Source organism: Sapajus apella, unplaced genomic scaffold, assembly GCF_009761245.1.
Source record: "Sapajus apella isolate SASKATOON/1434 unplaced genomic scaffold, GSC_monkey_1.0 scaffold48, whole genome shotgun sequence".
Lineage (NCBI taxonomy): Eukaryota > Metazoa > Chordata > Mammalia > Primates > Cebidae > Sapajus > Sapajus apella.
This window is the reverse complement of record NW_022436988.1, coordinates 9,401,642-9,424,536: the sequence shown is the minus strand read 5'-3', so window position 1 is coordinate 9,424,536 and position 22,895 is coordinate 9,401,642. Positions and strand designations below refer to the sequence as shown.

General features: G+C 52.7%; 1 protein-coding gene across 2 annotated transcripts in view; it reads right to left on the bottom strand.

Annotated features, from left to right (window-relative positions):
- SDK2 (sidekick cell adhesion molecule 2) overlaps positions 1-22,895 on the bottom strand; it is a 313,807-nt gene that overhangs the window by 104,327 nt on the left and 186,585 nt on the right. For both annotated transcript variants that reach the window (XM_032241841.1, XM_032241842.1), the window contains exons 4-6: positions 18,989-19,136; positions 11,229-11,362; positions 2,852-2,963 (exon numbers count right to left, since the gene is read on the bottom strand). In XM_032241841.1, the coding sequence (XP_032097732.1) occupies positions 2,852-2,963; positions 11,229-11,362; positions 18,989-19,136 (394 nt within the window). The remainder of the gene's footprint in view (positions 1-2,851; positions 2,964-11,228; positions 11,363-18,988; positions 19,137-22,895) is intronic.

Sequence of the window (22,895 nt, the reverse complement as noted above, 5' to 3'; positions counted from 1 at the left end):
TCTCAGGCAAGTTCCTACAGGGATGTGGGTCTCAGTTTCCTCTTCTGTAAAGTGGGTGCATCTGTGCCTGCCCAGGGGGTTGTAGCTAAGATGAATGCACTGGTGCCAGTGGAGTGCTTGGAACGGGGCCTGCTGATGGACTTGGGATTCGGTCCTGCCTGGTCTTGGCAGCTCAGGCAAAGCAGGAAAGCAGCCTGGCTTGCAGCTCCTTTTTCTGGTTTTCCTTGTGTGCTGTGCCCCATCCAACCACAACATGGAGGATGCGAGGGTGAGGGCAAGTGACAGAAACATGAAATACCCAGAGTTTGAAAAGGGGAAATAAGGACAGACCAGACAGACAGAAAAACCCACCCCGCAACTGCGAGAGAAGAGCAAAGGTGTGAGTCTGGCCTGGATTTCCTCTAAACCAACCCCTGCACTCCCAACCCTCCGAGACTTGGTCTGCCCAGGCTCTCCCGTTTAGCACCTGCTGGGTCCCTGAGGGCAGATCTTCCAAAGTGGGCCCCTGCTAGCACCATGGGGTGTTCAGAGGGGCCCCCTGGAGAAGGAGCTCTGTGGCCGCCTACATTTAGGAAACAGCGGCTTGAGTGACAGCGGCTTGAGTGACAGTCGCTTGAGTGACGTTGGGCAGGTTCTCTGTTGCGGGGCTTCTTAGGGCCTTTGCTGCACAGTTGCATCCTGGTGGCCTTGTTCATGTGCTGGGGTTTGCATGTGTGTCCCCTCCAAGTCTCACGTGGAAGTGTGATCCCCAATGTTGGAGGTGGGGCCTGGTGGAGGTGCTGGGTCATGGGGGTACATCCCTTGTGACTTGCTTGGTGCTACCCCCTTGGTGATGGAGCGAGTTCTTTTTTTTTTTTTTTTTTTTGAGACAGAGTCTCGCTTTGTCGCCAGGCACCAGGCTTGAGTGTAGTGGCGTGATCTTGACACACTGCAACCTCTGCCTCCCGGGTTCAAGCGATTCCCCTGCCTCAGCCTCCAGAGTAGCTGGGATTACAGATGTGTGCCACCACACCCAGCTAATTTTTGTATTTTAGTAGAGACGGGGTTTCACCATGTTGGTCAGGATGGTCTCGATCTCTTGACCTCATGATCTGCCCACCTTGGCCTCCCAAAGTGCTGAGATTACAGGCGTGAGCCACCGTGCCCAGCCCAGAGTGAGTTCTTACTCTGTAGCTCATGTGAGAGCTGGTTATTTAGAGTACCCTAGCTCCTTCTCCCCTCTCTCTTGTTACTTCTCTTGCCATAAGACACGCGGGCTCCCCTTTTTCCTTCTGCCATGATTGGAAGCTCCCTGAGGCCTCCCCAGAAGCAGATGCTGGTGCCATGGTTTATGTAAAGCCTGTAGAGCTGTGAGCCAAATAAACCTCTTTTCTTTGCAAATTACTGTGTCTCAGGTATTCCTTTATAGCAATGCAAATGGGCTAATACATCATGCTTGTGAGAAACTTGGGATTAGAAGAGCATACTTTTAGAAATGCTGCTAAAAACAGTAACAACAGAAAAAGGCTGGCCATGGTGGCTCACATCTGTAATCCCAGCACTTTTGGAGGCTAAGGCAGGAGGATTACTTGAGCCTAGGAGTTTGAGACCAGCCTGGGCAACACAGTGAGACCCCATCTTAGAAAAAAAAGAAAGAAATGCTGCTACACGACACGCTGTCTTTCTCCAGAAAGGCTCAGGTCAAGGGGACCTTGGGGAGATCATCAGTCTAACCCCCCAGCCATCCCATTGGTTTAACTTCACAGTGCATTTGGGAAGGGTCAGGTTAGGCTGGGTCAGCGCACTGCCTATGCGCCTTCCACTGAGGTTGGTGCTCGGATCATTTCCATCTTACAGATGTGGAGACTAAGGCCCAGAGTGCGGCAGTGAGTACAGGCCTCGGGGGAGGGGGCAGTGGATCTCAACTCAGCTATCATCCAGCTGGGTGATGTTGGGCAGGCTGCTTACCCTCTCTGGGCTCTGGAGTGGTGATACCTCTGCCACGCAGTTGTTTTGGGAGAAAGGAGGTGGTGTGGGAAGGCACTTAGCTGCATGTAATGAGACTCAGAGGTTACATAATTGTTTCCTTTGCAGGAGAGGTGAGGGCCACATATGGCTGGGAAGGGCCCTGGTAGCTCCCGATCCCTGATCTGCCCTCCTACAAAGCCCGTAACTCTTTTTTTTTTTTTTTTCAGATGGAGTTTCGCTCTTGTTGCCCAGGCTGGAGTGCAATGGTGTGATCTCAGCTCACCGCCACCTCTGCCTTCTGGGTTCAAGTGATTCTCCTGCCTCAGCCTCCCAGGTAGCTAGGATTACAGGCATGTGCCACCACGCCTGGCTAATTCTTATCTTTAGTAGAGACAGGATTTCTCCATGTTGGTCAGGCTGGTCTCGAACTCCCAACCTCAGGTGATCTGCCCGCCTTAGCCTCCCGAAGTGCTGGGATTATAGGCGTGAGCCACCTCGCCCGAAGCCTGTACTCTTAACCACCATGTGAATCATCTCCCATGCACACTTCCCTCCTGCACACCCCTCCATGCAAGAGGGCTCTGCTTTGAAAGGCCACCTGCTCCCTCTGGGATCCTCCAAGGGTTGGAAGTGAGTCCACCCTCCCTCCAGTCCTGTATGTCCCAGGCTCATGTCCCCTTCCCTGTAACTTCCATCCAGGGCCTGTTTTTCTCTTTGTGGGCTACAGAGAATGAGCTGGCCTGGCTTGCACACAGCAACGCTCTGACAATAGCCATCTGCATCCCTCTTCTGCCATCCTGAATCCTCAGGTGACATGGCTTCTGGCTGCTCTCCCTGGAGCCCGCAGTTTGGGGGCAGCAGATGGAGTTAGGGGTGCAGGAGCAAGGGAAGAGGCACTACCCACCTGGCGTTGGCCACACACTCCAAGGTGACCTCTGAGGTCCCGGCCACCACGCTGGTGTTTTTCGGTGGGATGATGATGGTGGGTGCGATGGGGTCTGCAGGTCCCCCTACATCTGGGGAGAAAGCAGATGTTAGCTGGGGGCAGAGCTTGGAAATTCTATCCCTGCCTGGCCTCATTAGAGGCTGATGCCCTGGGAGGCCTTTGTCTCACCAAGTAGAGCAGGGGACTATGGGGGCAGCCCCAGAGCAGACCTCCAGACACTGACCCCAGGGACTCCCTGATCCCTCCTCCTCCTCTGTTGATGAGTCACCACACCAGCATCCAAGGAGAGACTTCCCTGACTTTAACAGTCTTCTTCATCCCTCCTGTAAAGCAGCCACACATCCCTCTCCCCCCCACCACCCTGTCCTGTTCCATTCCTTTTGAAATCCTTCCCTCTGCCTGGGGTACCTTGTTGGTTTAGTTCTGCACTGTCCACTTTCTCCACCAGAATGCAAACTCTGTACTTGGTCAAACAGAGTTACCTCCCTACCCCCCCACACACACCTCCTGCCAAATTCATGCCCACCCAGTGCCCGTAAATTTGACCTTATTTGGATATAGGATCATTACAATGTCATTAGTTAAGGTGAAGTCATACTGGATCAGGGTAGGCTCAAGTCCCAATAAGACTGGCGTCCTTGTAAGAAGAGGGAAATTGAGACACAGATGCACAGGTCGGAAGCCTCTGTGAAGACAGAGGCAGAGTGGAGGGATGTGGCCACAAGCCAAGGAATGCTAAGCATTGCTGGCCACTGCCGGAAGCCAGGAAGGGGCAAGAAAGGAGACTCCTCTAGAATCTTCAGAGAAGTATGGCCCTGTCGACAGCTTGATTTTCAGTCTTCCGGCCTCCGGACTGTGAGAGGCTCAGTTTCTGTTGTGAGCCGCTCAGATGGTAGCACTTCATTGCGCAGGCCATACGAGACTAAAATTCTCCCTGACCAGGAACCTAGGTCTTTGCTGTGGACTGAACCGTGCCCCCCACCCATTCATATGTTGAGCCTTAACCCCCAATGTGATGGCATTTGGAGGGGTCCCTTGGGATGTGATTAGGATTAGATGAGTGTCAGGCCTCATGAGGACCAATGAGGGTCCCAGGGAAAAAGAAAAATGTTCTCTTAACATAGTGTAAACTTTAGCTTAGAAAAGCATCTAATCCTTAATTCTCCCATTGAATGAAATTAAAGAGTTAACGAAACTCTCAGAAAGCAAGTTTCCAGGTACTTGTTAGGTGTACGTATTTCTGTATTTTGGATTCATGTCCTTGTAAGAAGAGGAAGAGCCCAGAGCTCTCTCCGTCTCCAGCATGTGAGGACACGGCGGGAAGGCAGACATCTGCAAGCTGAGAAGAGAGGCAGACCGTGCCGGCTCCCAGACCAGGGACTTCCGGGCCCCAGGACGGTGGGAGCCCAAATGTCTGCTTCAGAAGCCCCCAGCTGCGGCGCTTTGTTACAGCACCATGAGCTGACTCATGCAGTCTCGACGACCATCACTCCTCCAGCACGAAGAAGGATACCTGGTACACAGTGAGTGCTCAAATACACGTGTTAAGTCAGCACGTGAATGGTGCTAGCGTTACCATCCTGCGACTTCCATGGTTGATGATTGAAATGAACAAGAACTTCCCATAAGTGGGTTTGTTGGAAAAAAAAAAAAAAAAAGAAACACTCCCAACTCTTTGAATAGAGGTGGTAGCATTTCCTTTTTATATTTTTTGAGGATTTTTTTTTTTTAAAGTAGAAGCCAGGTTTTTTATCTCGGTGGGTAAGTGTAGGCCCGATATTGGCAGAAACTCCAATACGCCTGATCCACGGCTCCCGAAAATACAACCTCTGAGGATGGTTTTCTCCACAACAAATCCATCCAGTTGGCCCCTTTCCAGAAGGTTCTGGAGGTAGTAGGCCACGATGACATGCCGGGCCTCGGGGTGACAGTGACAGGCTGTTCTTTATGGGGCCGGGGGAGGGTGCACAGTGGCCCCTCTGCCACTCTGGGCCTCCTTGTCAGCCCGGGCAGGCTTTCCTTCCTTGACTCCAGGCCTTGCTAGCAAAGGCCCAGGAAGAATGGGAATGAAATGTAAAAAGGAAGGAAGCATATAAAGCAAAGTCATTGCAACAATATAAAAGCCTCATGTAGGTGCCATAAAGAGCGATCGGATTGAAAGCTGCTGATATAGCCGAATCCATAAAAGTGCGCTCTAAGTTGTTTATCACATGCGGGGGCGCGCAGGTACCATGGCTCAGATTAATGGGGCACGAGGAGGAGACAGACAGTTAGAGCTCCAGCCAGGGTGCCGTGCGGCGCAGCCAGGTAAACAGGGAGCCCTCGAGGAAGGCGAGTTCTGAGCTTAAAAATACGAGGGCTGCCCCAGGGCTCGGGCTGGCTTGTTGGCTCTGGAAGGAACGGAGGGGAGACTGACTTGTGCTCAGGCTCAGGTGGAAGCCTGCCGGGCTCGACGGTGGCTGTGGTGGCCCGGGATGCTAGGGCAGTGAGAAAGGGTCCCGGGGGTGAGGAAGGCCTGGGTTCAAAACCTAGCTCTGCCCCCAGGTGTCCTGGTGACTTCATTCTACTGAGTTTCAGTCTTCTCAGGGACAAAATGGGACTGAAAGTCCCTACCTCTCAGGGTTGTGTGAATTCAGACCCCAGCTCAACAAATCTTTCCTGGGTGAATGCTTGATACAGCCACAGAGCAGTGACAGGCTGTGTTCCAGGCACTGGGGATTCCCCTCCAAGCGAGATGGCTGGGGTCTGTTCTCATTGAGGGCGAGGTCCCAGAGGAAGTCGGATCAATGCTCACGGGATTAGTGAATGAAAGAGCGCGCGTGATGGTTGCCAGGAAGGGGGCGGCTAAGCTGGCCTGGGGTTGAGTGCAGAGTGGCTAGAACACAGTAGGTGCTCAATAACTGACAGCCTCCCCTCCTGGAGACGTGCCTGTCTGTGCAGGGAAGAGCTCTCCCCAGCAGCCCTAGTCCAAGTGATGGACTCCAGCTAAAGAGAGGTGAGAGTCACAGGCACGGGGTTGCATGTTAAGCCCCGCAGGGTACCGGGCAAGGCCTCAGGCATTTCATGGGCTGGCTTCCTGGGAGACAGCGGGAGTTGAGTGGGACTCAGGGAAGTGAGTGGAGGAGGGGATTCTAGCATGGGAGCACTGTGTGAGTGATGGTGTGGACGCAATATGGGGTGGCCCTCAGAGTGCTAGGGTGGATGATGAGGACAGCCACAGAGCAGTGGTGGCCGGGCCTGGCCCCGCACTGTCCTTCCCAGACCACTTCCCTTTGCCTCCACGAGGAAGTGCTGACTGGTCACAGCGCTTTTCCTGGTGAAGCCTAGATATGTTCTCAGAATCCTTCTTAACACAGTGCAAGCAACAGACCAGAGCTGTGAGAGGAGACCCACCTTCTACTGGGAGAGGGTCGATCAGGGCCAGAGCGCTGGCGATTTCTGTCTGGCTCTGGGCTGGAGGTCTGCTCTAGGTGGATGCAGTGGAAATGCAGGTGGTGGGATGGTAGGAAAAACCAACACGGGGTGGGGATGGGAAGACAGGATGGATGAGGGTTTGGGGACCAAAGGCCTAGGGAAGCAGCCTTTAGGAGGAAAAGGGAAGCCCAGGGGGAACTGGTTTTCAAAGAAGCGGGGAGAATTTGGCTTTTTTTTTTTTTCTTTTCAAGACAGAGTTTCTCTCTTGTCGCCCAGGCTGGAGTGCAGTGTTGAAATCTCAGGTCACTGCAACCTCCGTCTCCTGGGTTCAAGTGATTCTCCTGCCTCAGCCTCCCAAGTAGCTGGGATTACAAGCATGCGCCACCACATCCAGCTAATTTTTTGTATTTTTAGTAGAGATGGGGTTTCACCATATTGGCCAGGCTGGTCTTGAACTCCTGACCTGAAGTGATCTGTCTGCCTTGGCCTCCCAAAGTGCTGAGATTACAGGTGTGAGCCACCGTGCCCTGCTGAGTTTGGCTTTTGTCTGGCTGAGCTGGAGGTGGTGGTGGCATGTCTGAATAGAGATGTCCAGAGATGCAAGGCAGGGGACCCACTGGGGATGGAGACCCGCAGCCATTTGCAGAGATGGAGGTGCGTCAGGAGACAGAGGAGACTGGTGAGATTTGGGGGAGCCAGAGAAACAGGGAGAATGGGAGGAACCTGGGCTAAGAACTAGGCAGGGGCTTGCTCACTTATAGGGAGGAGGAAAAAGTGATGATGCCAGGGAGAATTTTCAGGGAGAGGGAGTGTGGGCAGCAGGTGCCGGAAGTTCAGGGGATGGGGGTCCCTGAGAGAGAGGCCAGCAGAGCAGAGGGTCCAGAGGGCAGGACAGCTCACGGAAGCCTGGAGCCGGGGATTCAGACTGAGAATGTGGTGAAGGAGGAGGAGCTGGCAGGATGGGGAAGGTAGCACCTGGTGCCTTTCAGTGGCCAGCAGCCCAGAGGGGAATCTGTTTTCCTTCCGAGCTTGCTCCATGAGGACCAAGCCCGGGGGACCGTCTGGGTAGGAGTTAATGGCACAGGCTTGGCAGTCCAGGAAGCCTGGGTCCCAGTCCTGGTTTCCCCAAGTATTAGTGAATGCTGCTGGGAAGCGCGTGGTGGGTGTCTCATGCCCAGTTTCCTTATTCTTCTCACCTGTAAACTGGATGATGGTAATTTGGTCACCTGCCTCTGATGATTGCTGTAAGATGAGATAGGTGAGTTTCGCAGGTGCCTGGAGAGAGCCTCGCCTGTGGGAGCACTGAAAGGGGAGGTTGCTGGTGTGGCGTGGAGGTGGGAGGGGACAGCTCGGGTACACGGAGGATGGCACAGACCCCTGGGGGTGGCAAGGGCTCGCCCTCAGCAGGATGCTCTCTAGGGCCAGGCGTGCCCTGCTGGGGAGCACTGTGCTAAGTGGTCTCCCTCCCCCAGCAGGTCTCCCCCATGACCAGCCAGTGTCGGGAGGGGACAGTCTAACCAGGTTTAGGCAGCAAACTCATGCTTGGGACAGAGGCTCCAGCAGGGACAGCCCTTAAAGCTGGGAAGGATGGCCTAGGAGACAAGAGTTTTCAGCCTGGAGGCCCCTTGCGATACCCAGCTCGTGCTTAGGAAGATCCTCTAGGACTCCCAGTACGGTCCTTGCCAGCCCCTGCCATGAGCCAGTGGCTGAGAACTGGGGCTTGGCAGGAGAACACTTAGGTCTCGGCCATGGCTGGAACTGGGAAGTCAGTGCTGGGTGGTCCTCGAGCAGATTCACTGTAAACGAAGGTCACCCCAGCCCAAGTGGGTTATTTGGGCAAATCACAGGCAAGCCTGAGCAAACAGGAGGGGTGTCTTCTCCGTGAGCTCCTGCCACAGAGTGGGCCCTCAGGTGGAAGTGTAGGGGGTCCCCCACATGGGGGGGCACACTGGATCTCACTGCCCCAGACACTTTGCTTAACAGCCATGACAAAGGACATCTAACATGGTCCGTACTCCCCGAATCAGCTCATTTAATCCTCCCATCTTTGCCATCAGCACCAATTTACAGATGGGGAAACTGAGGCTCAGAGACCGTGTGACTCGCCTGGGCCACCTCATTTAATCCTCCCAACTTTGCCACAGGCACCACTTTACAGATGGGGAAACTGAGGCTCAATTTACAAATGGAGAAGTGGTGTGAGCCACTCCTCCCTCCTGGGATGCCTGTTTTCCAGCTGCCCAGGGGCCAGGGTATCCAGGCCCTGTGATCCAAGCCACACGTGGACCATGAGCCACATGAGTCACACGTGCCTATGAGCGCCTGCAATGTGGCTGGTGCCCCTTTGATTTAATGTGATTTAATTTTAGCTAATTTACATTTAATTAAGAATGGATCCCCAATTCAGTTATTAGAACACTTTTAAGCTTGTGTGGAACAACTTGTGCATACAGCTCTACTTTTCAGCTATAAATTTTGTGATATCTAAATACAGATCACGTATTTTGGATGAAAATTTAACATCCAGATTGAGATGTGCTATAAGTGTAAAATACACAAGGATTTCAAAGACTTGGTATGCAAAAAACCAATGTAAGATAGCCCATTAATATTCTTTACGTTGACTGTATGTTAAAAAGATAACACCTTGTTATGTTGGGTTAAATAAAATAGAGTAATAAAATTAACGTCAAAGATTTACTTGGTGAAAAATGGGGCTACTGGAAAATTTAAAATTTCATATGTGGTTCAGATTCTATTTTCTTTTGACAGAGTGCCGCACTGATCTCTGGGTGCGGAGTCACCACCCAAGCACGGGGTTGTCAGGAGCTGTGACAGTCCGGTGAGGTCACCAGGGTTATCCTGAGCAAGGGGCAACTTCTGGGGTCACTGGGCTTGGTCTTTCCTTCTCTGGTTCTGAAGAGCACGGGGTCCCTATAAAGAGAGGCAGGAGTCCAGGAGGGATGGAGGGGAGAGCAGAGGGAGGGGTGAGGCCCAGGAGAGGAGGGAGGGGAGCTGGTGCTGGTGGTGGGCGCAGCAGCAAATGCTCCTCACAAATCGGCTGGCAGGCAGGCAGGCTGGGGATTTGTGTCAGGGAGAGGAACAGGGTTTTCAAGTGCAGCCACTTGTGGGAAGAGAAATTAGCTAAAAATCAGCTGATTCTGCTCTGAATTCAGGATAAATCATCGCGTGACGGCAGGCGGTGGGGTGGGAGAGGCAGGCGACTGGGCAGGGCGCGGGTGGGTGCAGGGGGTCGGAGGGGCCCTGCCCACCTCCCTAGGGGCAGCTGGAGGGTCGGGGTGGTTTGGGATGGATCAGAGAGCGAACGACCCCCAAAGTCAGCCAGGAAGAGTAGCCCAGTTTAACGCCTGTGAGGAGGAGCTGGGTACTGGAGGAGGGGAACAGAGAGGAAGGCCTGACTCAGGGAAAACTGAGTCACACAGGAGGATGACTTGGACCAAGAGACACTCGTGTTATCTTTGACATTGCCTCTTACCAAATGACAGGATTCCATGAGACTCCAGGGAATCTGATCACCAGAAGACATATGGGGAGAAGCATCTGTCTTTGATGACTAAATTCCCTTCTCCTATAGAAACAGCGGCCCCAGGGGTTGGGCTGGGTTCCAGGCTGCTGGGACTTGACTGAGACCCTGGCTCAACCTCAGAGGCTACACCCTCGGCTGTGATGGTCAGTATCCAGATACACTTGTGACCCTAATGGGTCAGTATCCAGCGTGAAACTCTCCTCCCTGCATTCAGAATTCCTTCTAGGCAGACTGGACACTGATTAGGGGAAGGAGATCCTTGGGATAATGGGAAGTGGTTCCTGCTGAAGTTTGAAAGGCTCTGGAATGGGGATGACAAGGCCTGGCAATGTCCTGGACCCCCTGGGCACTGACAGCAGAGGCTGGTGCCAGAAGGAGAGCATAGGAAGGCCCCAGGTTGGCCCACACCCTCATCTTGCCACTGATGGGCGAGTACCATCGTGTCTGTGGATGATAAATGAGTCTTGCATTGAGAGCAGAAGTTGTACAGATGTGGAGGGAGGTGAACATCTGCCTCCCTCAGCTTGTGTGACTGCTCTGCTGCTGCTGCTGCAGGAAGCTGTGGCCTCGCCCCACGTGCTCTGGGATTTAGGCCTGGGCTGCTCCTGGGCTGTCCCACCCCTCCTTCTCTGTCTTGGGAGTGGAGCATGGAGGGAGGGGCTAGTCCGGTAGGGAGAACCAGGCCGGAAAGGACATCCCGGCATCATCCCTCCCAAAAAAGCTGGCCTCAATCTTGGCAGGACAAGTGTCTCTTTGCCAAAGCACACCGAGGGAGTCACACTTTTATGTGCGACTCACTGTATGGTGAGTTCTAGGGACAGCTTTGTCCCTTTCACCCAGGGTGCTGCAGGTGTCTGAGGCTGGGGAGAGAGGTACTTTCAGGTGGGAGCCTGGGCAGAGCGCCTGTGTTCCCATCAGCAGGGACCACCAGGAGCCCAATATAGACAGCACTTTTTATGTGACAGCCAAGTAGAGGCAGTTAGTATATTTCTGTTAAAAACAAGCTTGAGTCCTACAATCACCCCACATGCCCTCCTGGTCAGCATCTGGGACCCCATGGTGGCTGCAACTCACACATGCATGTACTCTTCCTCTGCCCCACCCCTCCCTGGGTCCCCGGTAGCCCTGCTAACAGTCATGCTAAGCATCCTCTCTAGCGACGCAGGATCTCAGGCAGGTCATGGCAATGGGTTCCAGCACTCAGCTGCTCCCAGCCCTGCTGTGTCTCCTCCTCCTTGGGAAGCCTCCCCGCTGCCGTCCCCCAGATTCCCTGCCCCCCTCCTCTGCCACTCCATCTTCCCAATGATCCCCTGGAGCACCATTGCCAAGATTTAATGACCCGCTGCGATCGGTCCTGGCCCTGTGCATACTTACTCTCCACGGCGAGCGTGATGGGCTGGCTGGTCTTGTTATCCCCGTTCTTGTCATTAACAGCCTGCACGTAGTAGCGACCTGCATCGGGAGCCACCGTTGACAGGATGACAAGGGTGTTCTCCAGCGTGATGGCTCTGGGAAGAGAGAAAGGATTCCTCTGACAGGGGCCTGAGGGGCTCTGAACCTCCAGGGAGTGGCAGTAGGAAATGGCAGCCTGACCCTACCTCCCAGTCCCCAGCCTCCCAGAGCCACTCCTGTCACCCATCTTTCCAACCTCTTACTGCCTACATCCCGCCATATTTACTTTGCAGATAATCTTAAACATGGTGCTGACGCTGTCAATCAGACCCAGAGACAGCACGTTCACGGCTAAGAATACCCAAAGGAAGCTTCCCTGGCCCCTAGCCCAAAGTTGGGTGAGGGGCTTCCAGGTACCCCCTTGGAATTCTGCCCTTTCCCAGGTTACAGCCTTCATGGCTGTGCGTGGTTATTTCTGCATCATGAGCATCCAGACACTGAAGAAATGTTCTCAGCATGGATAAGTGAATGACGATGAAAGAGGAAGCAAATGACAAATGAATGCTAATGAGTTTAGAAATGAGCGGGGCCATTCCAGAATCCATGGCTTGACCCTAATCCTAAATGTGTTCAGGGCTGATTGACTCAAAGGCCACAGGTCGCTTGTAACATCAGATTCTGGGGGTCCTGTCTCCCTCTAGTCCCCTTTCTGGGTATCAGTTTCTACTTCTTCTTCATTTCTTTTCTTTTCTTTTTTTTTTAGATGGAGTTTTGCTCCTGTCGTCCAGGCTGGAGTGCAATGGTGCGACCTCAGCTCACTGCAACCTCCGCCTCCCAGGTTCAAGTGATTCTCCTGCCTTAGCCTACTGAGTAGCTGGGACTTCAGGTGCATGCCACCACACCCAGCTAATTCTTCTATTTCTAGCAGAAACAGGGTTTTGCTATGTTGGCCAGGCTGGTCTCGAACTCCTGACATCAGGTGATCCGCCCGCCTTGGCCTCACAAAGTGTTGGGATTACAGGCGTGAGCCATGCCCCCGGCTAGAGTTTCTACCACTTTGAAGCTCATGACCAAGAGTGGGACTAGCTGGGCTGGTGAGGAGGGAAAAGGAGGCTGGTGTGCTTTGGGGTACAGTGATGGGCTGTTTGCCCCCTCCAGTTTCCTTTGCTGGGATTGCGTCTTGCAGCCCCTTGGCAGGCCAGGTCTTCAGGCAGGGAAAACGGGCTTGTCCAGGCAGGAAGCTGGAGGCCCCATGGAATGTGGGTGCCATGGAGCCAGGACTGCCACCCACACTGGCTCGGCCTCCCTCTACCCATTCTCCCAATGACAAACAAAGCCATTAGTTTGTCAAGTATATCTCTGGATTTTAATGTGATGTGCCTGAGACAGCTGTTAAACATCCTTAATGTTAGTTTAACAAGGACAAATCTAGTTGATATCTTTTCAAATTTTCCCATTAGGTGGATGTTACAGAGTTTTAAACAGCCTCTCAAATAAACCTCCCCAGGAACGCTGCTCCAGCCCTGCTCCAGCCCTGCTCTCTCCCAGCCCGGCTGTGCTGGTTTTTGACCCCTCTCTCCTGGCTTTGGTGCTTCACATGCTGAGAATCGCACCCTTGGTGCAGCTCTGGGAAGCAGGACGCCAAGCCCTCCTGCCCGCAATTCCTGGGCACCCTAATGATGTCCCCTTTTTTTTTTTTTTTTTTTTTTTTTTCCGGAGAGCTCTTTTAACCTCCAGCTAATGAGGCACTAGGAGGCGGGGCCAGAGCCAGACAAAAATATTTCAAAAGCGCAAAATAAGACAGGGATAGGGGTCATTTTCCCACCTGGGAGTTTCCTGCAGGAGCTTGTCCTTTGGTGTGGCATGTGAGGGTGGCTGAGAGTTGGAGGAAGGGTCCTCCCCGTGTAGGGCTCTGGTTGGGGCAGGGGCTGAGCTCTAGAATGAAGGGCATGCAGCTTCCTCCTTGGTGGGCCTCAGTTTCCTCTTCTGTGCAAGCATGGAACAGGTGTTCTGTAGGATTTCTTCTAGCCCAGAGGCTGAGGGATTCTGATTCCTGTCGATGCTTCTGTTCTTTCCTCATTGGGCCCACAAGAGCCCTGCAACCCCCACCTGTCTCTTCCCACGCTGCAGACTGGCACACGGCCAGCTTCAGGGCTGAGGACTCTCATGAGCACCACGCACTGGGACCATGCAGGCCCAGCTACCCCAGCCACGCCACATCCATGACTGCCACAGAGGCAGGTTCAAGGAAGCCTCCAGTGGGCACACCGGGCACAGCTCGGCCCACTTTCCAGTTCACCCACCCATCTTAGGACTCTTTCGGTCTCCAAGAAGGCTCCCACCTCCAGTTTCTTCTCTTTCTTGACCAGAAAGGCTCCTTTTGCTGTATTTTGTCTATTATCATGATCAGCTTTTCTGGGTCAGCGGTTCTCAGCCAGGGCTGAGTTTGCCCTCCACGGATGACAATGTCTGGGCAACTTTTGGTTGCCAGCTCTGGGAGTGTTACTAACAATGAGGGGTCAAGGCCAGGATGTTGTTAAGGACGTGTCCTGCAGTGCACAGGAAAGCCCTCACAGGGATGAGTGGTGGGGGCCCAGATATCAAGAGTGCCATGCCTGACACGGTCTGTCCTAAGTAGCGTGCATATCAAGATGGCAGAGATGGCTGCTGCCCACCTAGTCTCAGGCTCCCCTTGTGTCATGGACTGCAGTGGCTGGAAAGCCAGAGACAGGCTTTGCATCTCTGCTTGCATCCAGGTGGGGCAGTGAGGCTGAACTAGGGGGATATGGAGGAAAGGGGGTACACCGCTGCTAGGCTTGGACCATCAGCATCTCCTACGTGATCCTCATGTTCACTCCCTTTCTCTCTGGCAGAGCAGGATACCTTGGAAGGCTGTGTGCTGATGATGGCAAAACCCACGTCAGCAGGGCCCCTGAATGACTATGTGGAAGACAGCATGCCTCTCATCATGGTAGGACTTTACATGGGGATGGGCACGGTGGCTCATGCCTGTCATCCTGGCACTTTGGGAGGCTGAGGTGATAGATCACCCGAGGTCAAGAGTTCAAGATCAGTCTGACCAACATGGTGAAACCCCGTGTCTACTAAAAAGACAAAATTAACCTGGTGTGATGCTGCATGCCTGTAATCCAAGCTACTGGAGGCTGAGGCAGGAGAATTGCTTGAATCCGGGAGGCAGAGGTTGCAGTGAGCTGAGATCACGTCATTGCACTCCAGCCTGGGCAACAAGCGTGAAACTCCGCACAAAAAAGCCAAAACAAAACAATAAATGGGCAAGAATCTACTTCTCTGGTGTGACGTCACTGAGATGTGGGGCTCTATCTGCAGTTGCAGGTGGCACTGCTTTAACTGGTGCCTGGAGGGAAGCACCCTGGACTGGGACCCAGGGCCAGAGTTCAAGTCTTAAACACAGAGTGGAGCAGGAGGCAGAGATGCCTTTTGACTTGTCCTCTCTGCCACCCCAGCAGGCAGTGAAGGAAGGTCCCTGGGCTTGTGGCTCTCTCCAGAGTATCCGTCCGCTTGACAGACATTCCTGGGATGATGCTGTACTGTACTGTACCGTCCTGGGTGCTCTTCCTGGCACCCAGCAGGGTTTCTAACCTGCGGCACTGCACCTCAGAGGCAGCCCACACAGAAAGAAGCTGGAGGAATTCTTGGAGGACACAGACAGCAGAACTCAACTCTCGGGCAGGGGCTGGATTCTATTTTTCAGCCACACACCCTGGTTTCAATGGAGGCTTTTGCTATGGCTCTGACTGGCCCAGCCCTGCCCCTCCCTTCCACCCATTGCTCCTATCAAGCCAGCCACTTTTTCTCAGTTCCCTGGGGGGCCCCCATTGATAATTTAATTATGAATGAAATAAATTATCCTAGAATGTGTCTAAAGCCCCCAGCATGCATCTTAATGAGGAATCTTGTCTCCTTTTCAACAGTGAGCACCAGGGCATGGATGAGGTGGCGCTAATCCCTGCTCCTGCCCCACCAGCGGGAGCAGCTCTCTGTAGATAGCGGCGCCTTCTGTGCCCTGCACACCCCTCTGGCAGATAGCGCTCATCAGATATGTATCTCTGACACACAGACACCAGGGAATTTGCTGCCAGGGACCCTTTCTGTTCACTTATAAATATTAATTTGCTATAATTGCCAGGATGAAATCACCACAGTGTTCCATCATGTCGTTGGTAGGAATACTGCGGTGGTGTGCAGGGGCTGGGGGTGTGTGTGACCAAGGAGGTGTGCGTGACCAAGGAGGTGTGCCTGTGTGCATAGGCCAGGGTGTTCTGTCCTGACGCCACTGTGGGAATGAAAAGAAGATGAGGACAGAGGCTGGGAGCGAGAAAAGGAGGTGGAGAGGTGTTAGGAAAGGGGTGAAGGGAGCAGGTTGTAGAAAGGGTTTCATCCCCCACAACAAATGTAGTTGGAAAATGCCAGCATACCCCTCACACGGCCATGGCAGACATTGCTAATCAATTGTGATATTCATTCTCATGAGTCTGGATGGGACCTCAGAATCCTTCTTAACACAGTATTCCACACAGCTATTACCAATTGATTGGCTTGCAATAGTCCATGGGAAATAACCTCAGGAAGGGAGATGGGATGGGGCTGGGGCTCCTCTACGCGTCCCAACACCTGTGTGGAGAGCATTCCCCTTCCACAGCATAATCTCAACATCCGTGCTGAGAACCATTCTCTGCTGGTTTTATTGAACATAAGTTAGGCCTAAGAGGGCACACTCTGACTCACACAGCATGAGTCCCCCTGTTAACCTGGGGTGCCGCTCCAATTCTTCACCCTGCTCTGTATCCAAACTCTTTGTCCTGTGACTTTGCAGGTTCTATTGCTCAAGGAACAGAGTCGATTTTTCTGCATCTTGATTTTGAGTTCTGCCATGATCTTGCTTTGGCCCATGCGACATTAGCAGAAGCTGGAAAAGTGTATGTTCCTGCCTCGTCCCCTGCTCCTCTGCAATTGCCAGGAAAACGTGCTAGGGCTGAGAGGCAGGAGGATGCATTGTGCAGCACACGCAAGTCACTCCAGTCAACCAGACAAGTCAGCCAGTCCCAGACAAGTGAGAGAGCCCAGCCAAGGCCAGAAGAACTGCCTGGCTAAGCCCAGCCTAAAGCACCAGCCTGTAGACTCACAAGAAACAGAAATGTGTATTGTGTATTTCTTTAAGCCACTGAGCGGTTTATTCATTTATTTCTTTACTTTTGAGATGGAGTCTCGCTCTTGTTGCCTGGCCCAGGCTGGAGTGCAGTGGTGTGATATTGACTCATTGTAGCCTCTGCCTCCTGTGTTCAAGCGATTCTCCTGTCTCAGACTCCTGAGTAGCTGGCACTACAGGTGTGCACCACCATGCCTGGCTAATTTTGTGTTTTTAGTAGAGACAGGTTTTCACCAGGTTGGCCAGGCTGGTCTTGAATTCCTGACCTCAGGTGATCTTGCCACCTTTGGCTCACAAAATGCTGGGATTACACGCATGACCCACCGTGCCTGGCCCACTGAGTTGTTTTGTTACACAGCATATTTGTGGCTGTGGATAGCTGATACATACTAGGATGGTGGTTCTTAACCCTGACTTCACATTAGAACCACCTGGGAAGCTTTTTATAAATTCTGATGCTCAAATTCCATCCCATTTCAATTAAGTCAGAGAATCTTAGGATAGAAACCAAGGATCAGTACGCAGTCATGTACTGTATAACATTTCAGTCAAAACCAGACCATATATATGATGCTGGTCCCATAAGATTATAATGAAACTGCTCTATACAGGTGTGCCATTAAAAAAATCTTTTATACCATATTTTTATGGTACCTTTCGTATATTTAGATATGTTTAGATACACAAATACTTACCATTGTGTTACAATTACCTACAGTACAGTAACATGCTGTATGGGTCTATAACCTAGGGGCAGCTGACTACACCATACAGCCTATATGTCGTAGGTGGTAGTAGGCTGCACCATCTAGGTTTGTGTTCACACAACAGAGAAATTGCCTAACGACACATTTCTCAGAATGTATCTCTGTCATCACGTGACACATGACTGTATCCGCAAATTCCCAAATGATTTCAACAGGTAGCGAGGGTGAGATACTCCGCAGGACTTGTTCCCACAGACGCAATCTTTCCATCGTGTCTGTATGTCCGTTCTCAGGCACTTTTCACATAAGACAAGAATGAAAGAACCTGACTCTGGAGTTGGCAGGGTTGGACGCAAATTCACCACTTACCAGCGGTGTGAGATTTGGCAAAGTAGTTAAACTTTTGGGAACTTCACTGGATTGTCTGTAAAATGGGGAGAAACCCAGCATCTCGCTGGGTGGTTGTGAGGGTCATTCATTCAGCAATGTCTCCTTTCAGCAGGTGCTCTGGGGACAGGAAGGAGAATGAGACTGAGAGCACCTTCTTCCTCACAGAGCCTGGCTGTCTGGGAGGAGAGGGGATGTGTTGTGTGCTTAGCTCAGTCCTCAGCACATAGCAGCCACTCAATAAACGGCAGCTGCTGTGATGATGATGGTGATCTTGTCATTACTATTATTATTTGAGACGGAGTCTGGTTCTGTCTGGAGGCTGGAGGCTGGAATGCAGTGGCCTGATCTTGGTTCACTACAACCTCTGACTCCCAGGTTCAAGCGATTGTCCTGCCTCAGCCTCCCGAGAAGCTGGGATGATAGGGTCTGCCACAGTGCCTGGCTAAATTTTGTATTTTTAGTAGAGACAGGGTTTTGCCATGTTGTGCAGGTTGGTCTCAACTCCTGACTTCAAGTGATCAGCCCACCTCAGCCTCCCTAAGTGCTGGGATTTCAGGTGTGAGCCACCGCGTCCGGCCAAATATTATTGTTACAGTTACTATGCTTCCCCCAACTAGACTTAATGTTCCCCAAAGGCAGAAACTGTCCATCTATTCCTCCACTCTCTACAGAGACCAGGACAGGCTCGGTCCTGTGTACACGCAGCCTGAGTAGATCAGAAGGGGGTCTTCTGGAAGCAGGGGAGAGCTGGAATTGGAAAGAGGAAATCCCTGGCTGGCTCCAGACACTCGGGAGGCTCAGGAGGGCAGGGAGATGGGTGTATTTCGGGAGGAATGCTTTGTTGCTTGCCTTTTGCGGAGGTGTGGGGTGTTGCCTCCATGGCTCCTGCCCACGGGCCGGGCTGCCCCAGCCAACCCCTGGGGACACAGAGACACCCTTGTGAACACTAAGAGGTCTATGTGTTTCTCTCCCTGGGGCTGCCCTGGCCATACCTCTGCCTCACAGCCAAGACACACACAGCCCTTGCACACCAGTTAAACCCCACCAACGGACACGCCCAGGGCTGCCCGGCTGCCCAGGAGATGCCAGCCTCTCCAACGTCCCCTGGTGCTGCTGGCCTGAGGCCTGGGCCTGTAACCACAGTGACAGCGCCTTCGTATGTGCCTGTTCAGGTTTTTCAAGTGCTCTGAAAGGCAGATTTATTCTCCAGCTGACAGTGGAGGCAACACCCTGGGATTCCCCAGGAAGGGGACCGAACGTGGGTTTCGATGGTCCCAAGTCCTTGCGTGTGCATCCCAAGAAAGCCCCTGGGAGGTCCCCTACTTGGCTGTGTCCCAGGGAGCTGAAAGGAGCTTCTGCACAAAGGACCTCCTCCGCATTCAGGAGACTTCATCTGGCCCCAAACCTCCTTCCCCAGGGCCCCCTCCCATCCCGTCCCCCCAGAGCGGTGCACTCACATGCGGCTGCTGGGCGGGATCTTGCGGCCATCCCGGAACCAGGTCACCTGCGGCTGGGGGAAGCTGGCGATGCGCGGGGCGCGGATGACAGCTGCTTCTCCGTGGGAGACGCTCTGGTGCTTCTCCCCCTCTTCAAAGCTCCCCATGTCTGCAGCCGGGACAATGGGAGTAGAATGAGGCACCGGAGGTCAGCCTCAGGGACTGCCCAGCTTGCAGGTTGGACGTGGTGGGCATGGATGGAAAATTCGGGGCAGACAGGATGACCATGGGGAAGGGGGACACCCTGCTTGGGCCACCCACATCACCTTGCTGCCCCGTTCTCTGCCTCACCACTGGCACCCTGCCTCTGCTACTGTCTCCATTCATATCCCTATATCCTTCCATCAGCCAACTCAACCGGCCACCACGAGAGGTTGGTCATCGTTTCACATGTTTTACAATGGAAAAATCTGCTCACATGGGCTCAGAGAGGTTAGTTGACTTGTCCAAGGTCACCTAGTCAGGCAGAGACAGTCAGAATTTGAACTTGGACCTCAAACCCTGGAGTCAGGCTGTGCAGCTCCACCGCCCCTCCCTACAGTGTGGCTTTCAGGATGGCAGAGGTTCCGGTGTGAGGTGAAGGGCAGGTTCCTGTGCCCTTTCAGGGAGAGAAGGGTGGGCACGCAGAGAGAATGGGGTCTTAGATGCTTGCAAACGGGTGCAGACAGCGTTTCTCTCCTGCGCCTTGGGTGTGTAGTGTGTGAGTTTGTGTGTATGTGTGAACATAAACACCATATTGCTCTTTTAAAACATGCCACCCCCTTGGCAGATAAGGAGGGGAACATTTATCCTGGCTCTGTCAGCCAGGAGGGAAGCGGAGAGCAGAGGAGATGTGGAGAGGACACTCTCCAGCCTGCCTGCCGGGGCAGGACAAGGCGGTGGGGAGACTAATTCCAACACAGAGGCTTGGAGATAAGGTTTGGGAAGGGGTATTTGTGCATCTACCATGCCCTCGAAAATTAAGGGACATCCTTACTACTTTGAGCGTGGCCCGTGGGCAGCTGCCTGGGCACCACATCTGGGCACCTGTCAGAGATGCAGAGTCTCAGCCCTCCCCACCCCAAGACCTGCTGGATCAGAAGCAGCATTTTAGCAAGACACCTGGCAAAGTGTGTCTGAGTTCAACTGTGAGGAGCCTATATGTCCCAAACTTGATGGTGTGTAGAGTTAAAAAATGCTGATGGGAACCTCACCCCCAAAGCTTCTGATTTCAGTGGCGAGGAGTGTGGGAATGGGGGACCTCCCACAGCACCCTGTTTTGTTTTGTTTTCTTGTCTTTTTCGAGATGAAGTCTCACTCTGTCACCAGGCTGGAGTGCAGTGGTGTGATCTTGGCTCACTGCAACCTCCACCTCCCAGGTTTGAGTGATTCTCCTGCCTCAGCCTCCTGAGTGGCTGAGATTACAGGCACCTGCCACCACACCTGGCTAATTCTTGTACTTTTAGTAGAGATGGGGTTTCACCATGTTGGCCAGGCTGGTCTCGAACTTCTGATTTCAAGTGATCTGCCCATCTCAGCCTCTCAAAGTGCTGGGATTATAGGGATTGTGAGCCCCCATGCCCAGCCTGCATCTCACCCCATTTTCTAAGCCATCACTAGAATGTGCCTTGACCTGTGCAGAGAATTCCTATGCGCAGAAAGGTTTCACACTGCTGACTTACAGCCTTCGTTTCCCCATTGCCAAACAGACCCCTTCTTAACCAAGGGGCTGCATCCTAAGATGCCTGGGCCCTTCCTATGGCGTCAGCTGTTATTTCTCAGCTCCTCTAAGACCACGGACTCTTCTTCCTTTCTCTCCACCAGGAGTTCTCCAACCTGGCTGTACCTTAGAATCCTTGAGGAGCCTTTAATATTCCCAGAGATGAGAATCTTTTGGGGTGTGTGGAACCCTGACCTCAGTATTTCTTTATTATTTTAGAGACAGGGTCTCGCTCTATCATTCAGGCTGGAGTACAGTGGAGTGATCATGGCTCACTGCAGCCTTGACCTCTCGGGCTCAAGCAGCCCTCCCACTGTAGCCTCCTTAGTAGCTGAGACTACAGGTGTGTACCACCACGCCTGGATAATTTTATTTTTAATAGAAACAAGGTCTTGCTAGGTTGCCTAGACTGGTCTGGAGCTCCCAAAGTGTTGGAATTACAGGCGTGAGCCACCGTGCCCAGACCGGACCTGAGTCTTTCTAAAGCTGCTCAGGTAGTCCCAGCACGAGCCAAGGCTGAGTTGGGTGGCTCTCAGAATCTCCTGAGACTTGGCAAACACACACAGGTGCTCCCCACTCTCCCTACCTCCCAGGCATCCCCCAGGGCACGGAAAGGCCCTGCTTCAACCCCTCTGCCTCTCTGAGCACCTGATTCACTCTCTTGGTTTGCAGATTCTGCCGAACAATCGTTTGAGAATGCGGGCCTACAGTTCATTTTCCAAACCCTAGTCTTGATTCTCTTTCCAGCCACGCTGGCCCCGTGGTGGCTTCACCTGGCCTAACGGTTTGACCATAATCTCCCCGCAAATGACACCTGTGCCTTCTGCTCTGGCTCTTCCCCGAGCTCTGAGACTCAATTTCCAACAGTCTGTTGGGCATTTCTCCGAGGAAGGCCTTTGGTCACCTCCTTGCCAAGCTCTCCTTGCATCCTTAGTTCTGTTAAAATCTGCCTTCATGCCCTGCAAACCCAATTACCTAAGCTCAAACCCCTGGAGCTTTTGGTGGCGTTTCCCTTCCCTGCCCCCACCAAGTTCTTCAGCTCTTCCTCTGGGACATTACCATTATATGCCAAGGACACTCTGGTCCATCTGGCCTTGCCAATGGGTTGGCCCCTTACTCCGGCGGCACAGACCCCAAGTATGTCTCCCACAACCAGATCCCCTCTTGTCCATCTCACACACTGATTTTTTTTTTTTTTTTTTTAAGACCGAGTTTCACTCTTGTTGCCCAAGCTGGAGTGCCATGGCGTGATCTCAGCTCACCGCAACCTCCACCTCCCATATTCAAGCGATTCTCCTGCCTCAGCTTCCTGAGTAGCTGAAATTACAGGCATGTGCTACCATGCCTGGCTAAGTCTGTATTTTTTGGTAGAGACGGGGTTTCTTCCTGTTGATCAGGCTGGTCTCGAACTCCCAACCTCAGGTGATCCACTCACCTTGGTCTCCAAATATGCTGGGATTACAGGTGTGAGCCACTGTGCCCGGCCTTACACACTGTTCTTGATTAGTTTTTCTGACCGTCTCAGAGCCTTTGGGAACTCCTCACTACCCTAGGAAAGTCTAAATTCCCTGGCCTGGACTTAAGGTTCTTCCCTAACCTGACCCCAGCCAACCTTTCTTGCCTTAATGCCCATACCATGTCCTGCCACCTCCCACCCCACGGCCAGTATTTTGGCTGGGCCACTGCCTGGAATGCCACTTGAGCAAGCCAAGAGTCACCAAGGCACCACGATTATACAGCATCCTGGAAAGATGTAGTCAATTAAGTGTTTCAACAGATCAAATCTGCTGTGGCATCCTTGTTCGACACTTGGTCGGCAGTGTGTGTAATGGTAATAGCTTTGGAGATTTTCAGACCTGACTTCAAATCCTAGCTCTGTCACTCATTAGCCATAATGTTGGGCAAACTTTCTTTTTCTTTTTTCTTTTTTTTTTCTGTAGAGACCCAGTCTTATTATGCTGCCCAGGTTGGTCATGAACTCTTGGCTTAAAACAATTCCTCTCACCCAGGTCTCCCAAAGCATTGGGATTACAGGTGTAAGCCACTGTGCCCACCCAGGGCAAAACTTTTAACTTTGTTCAGCCTTAATTTCCTCTTCTGTAAAACAGAGTTAAGAAGGGCTCCTTCCTCAAAGGTTGTACTATTTCATGAGATGATATGTGTATGTCA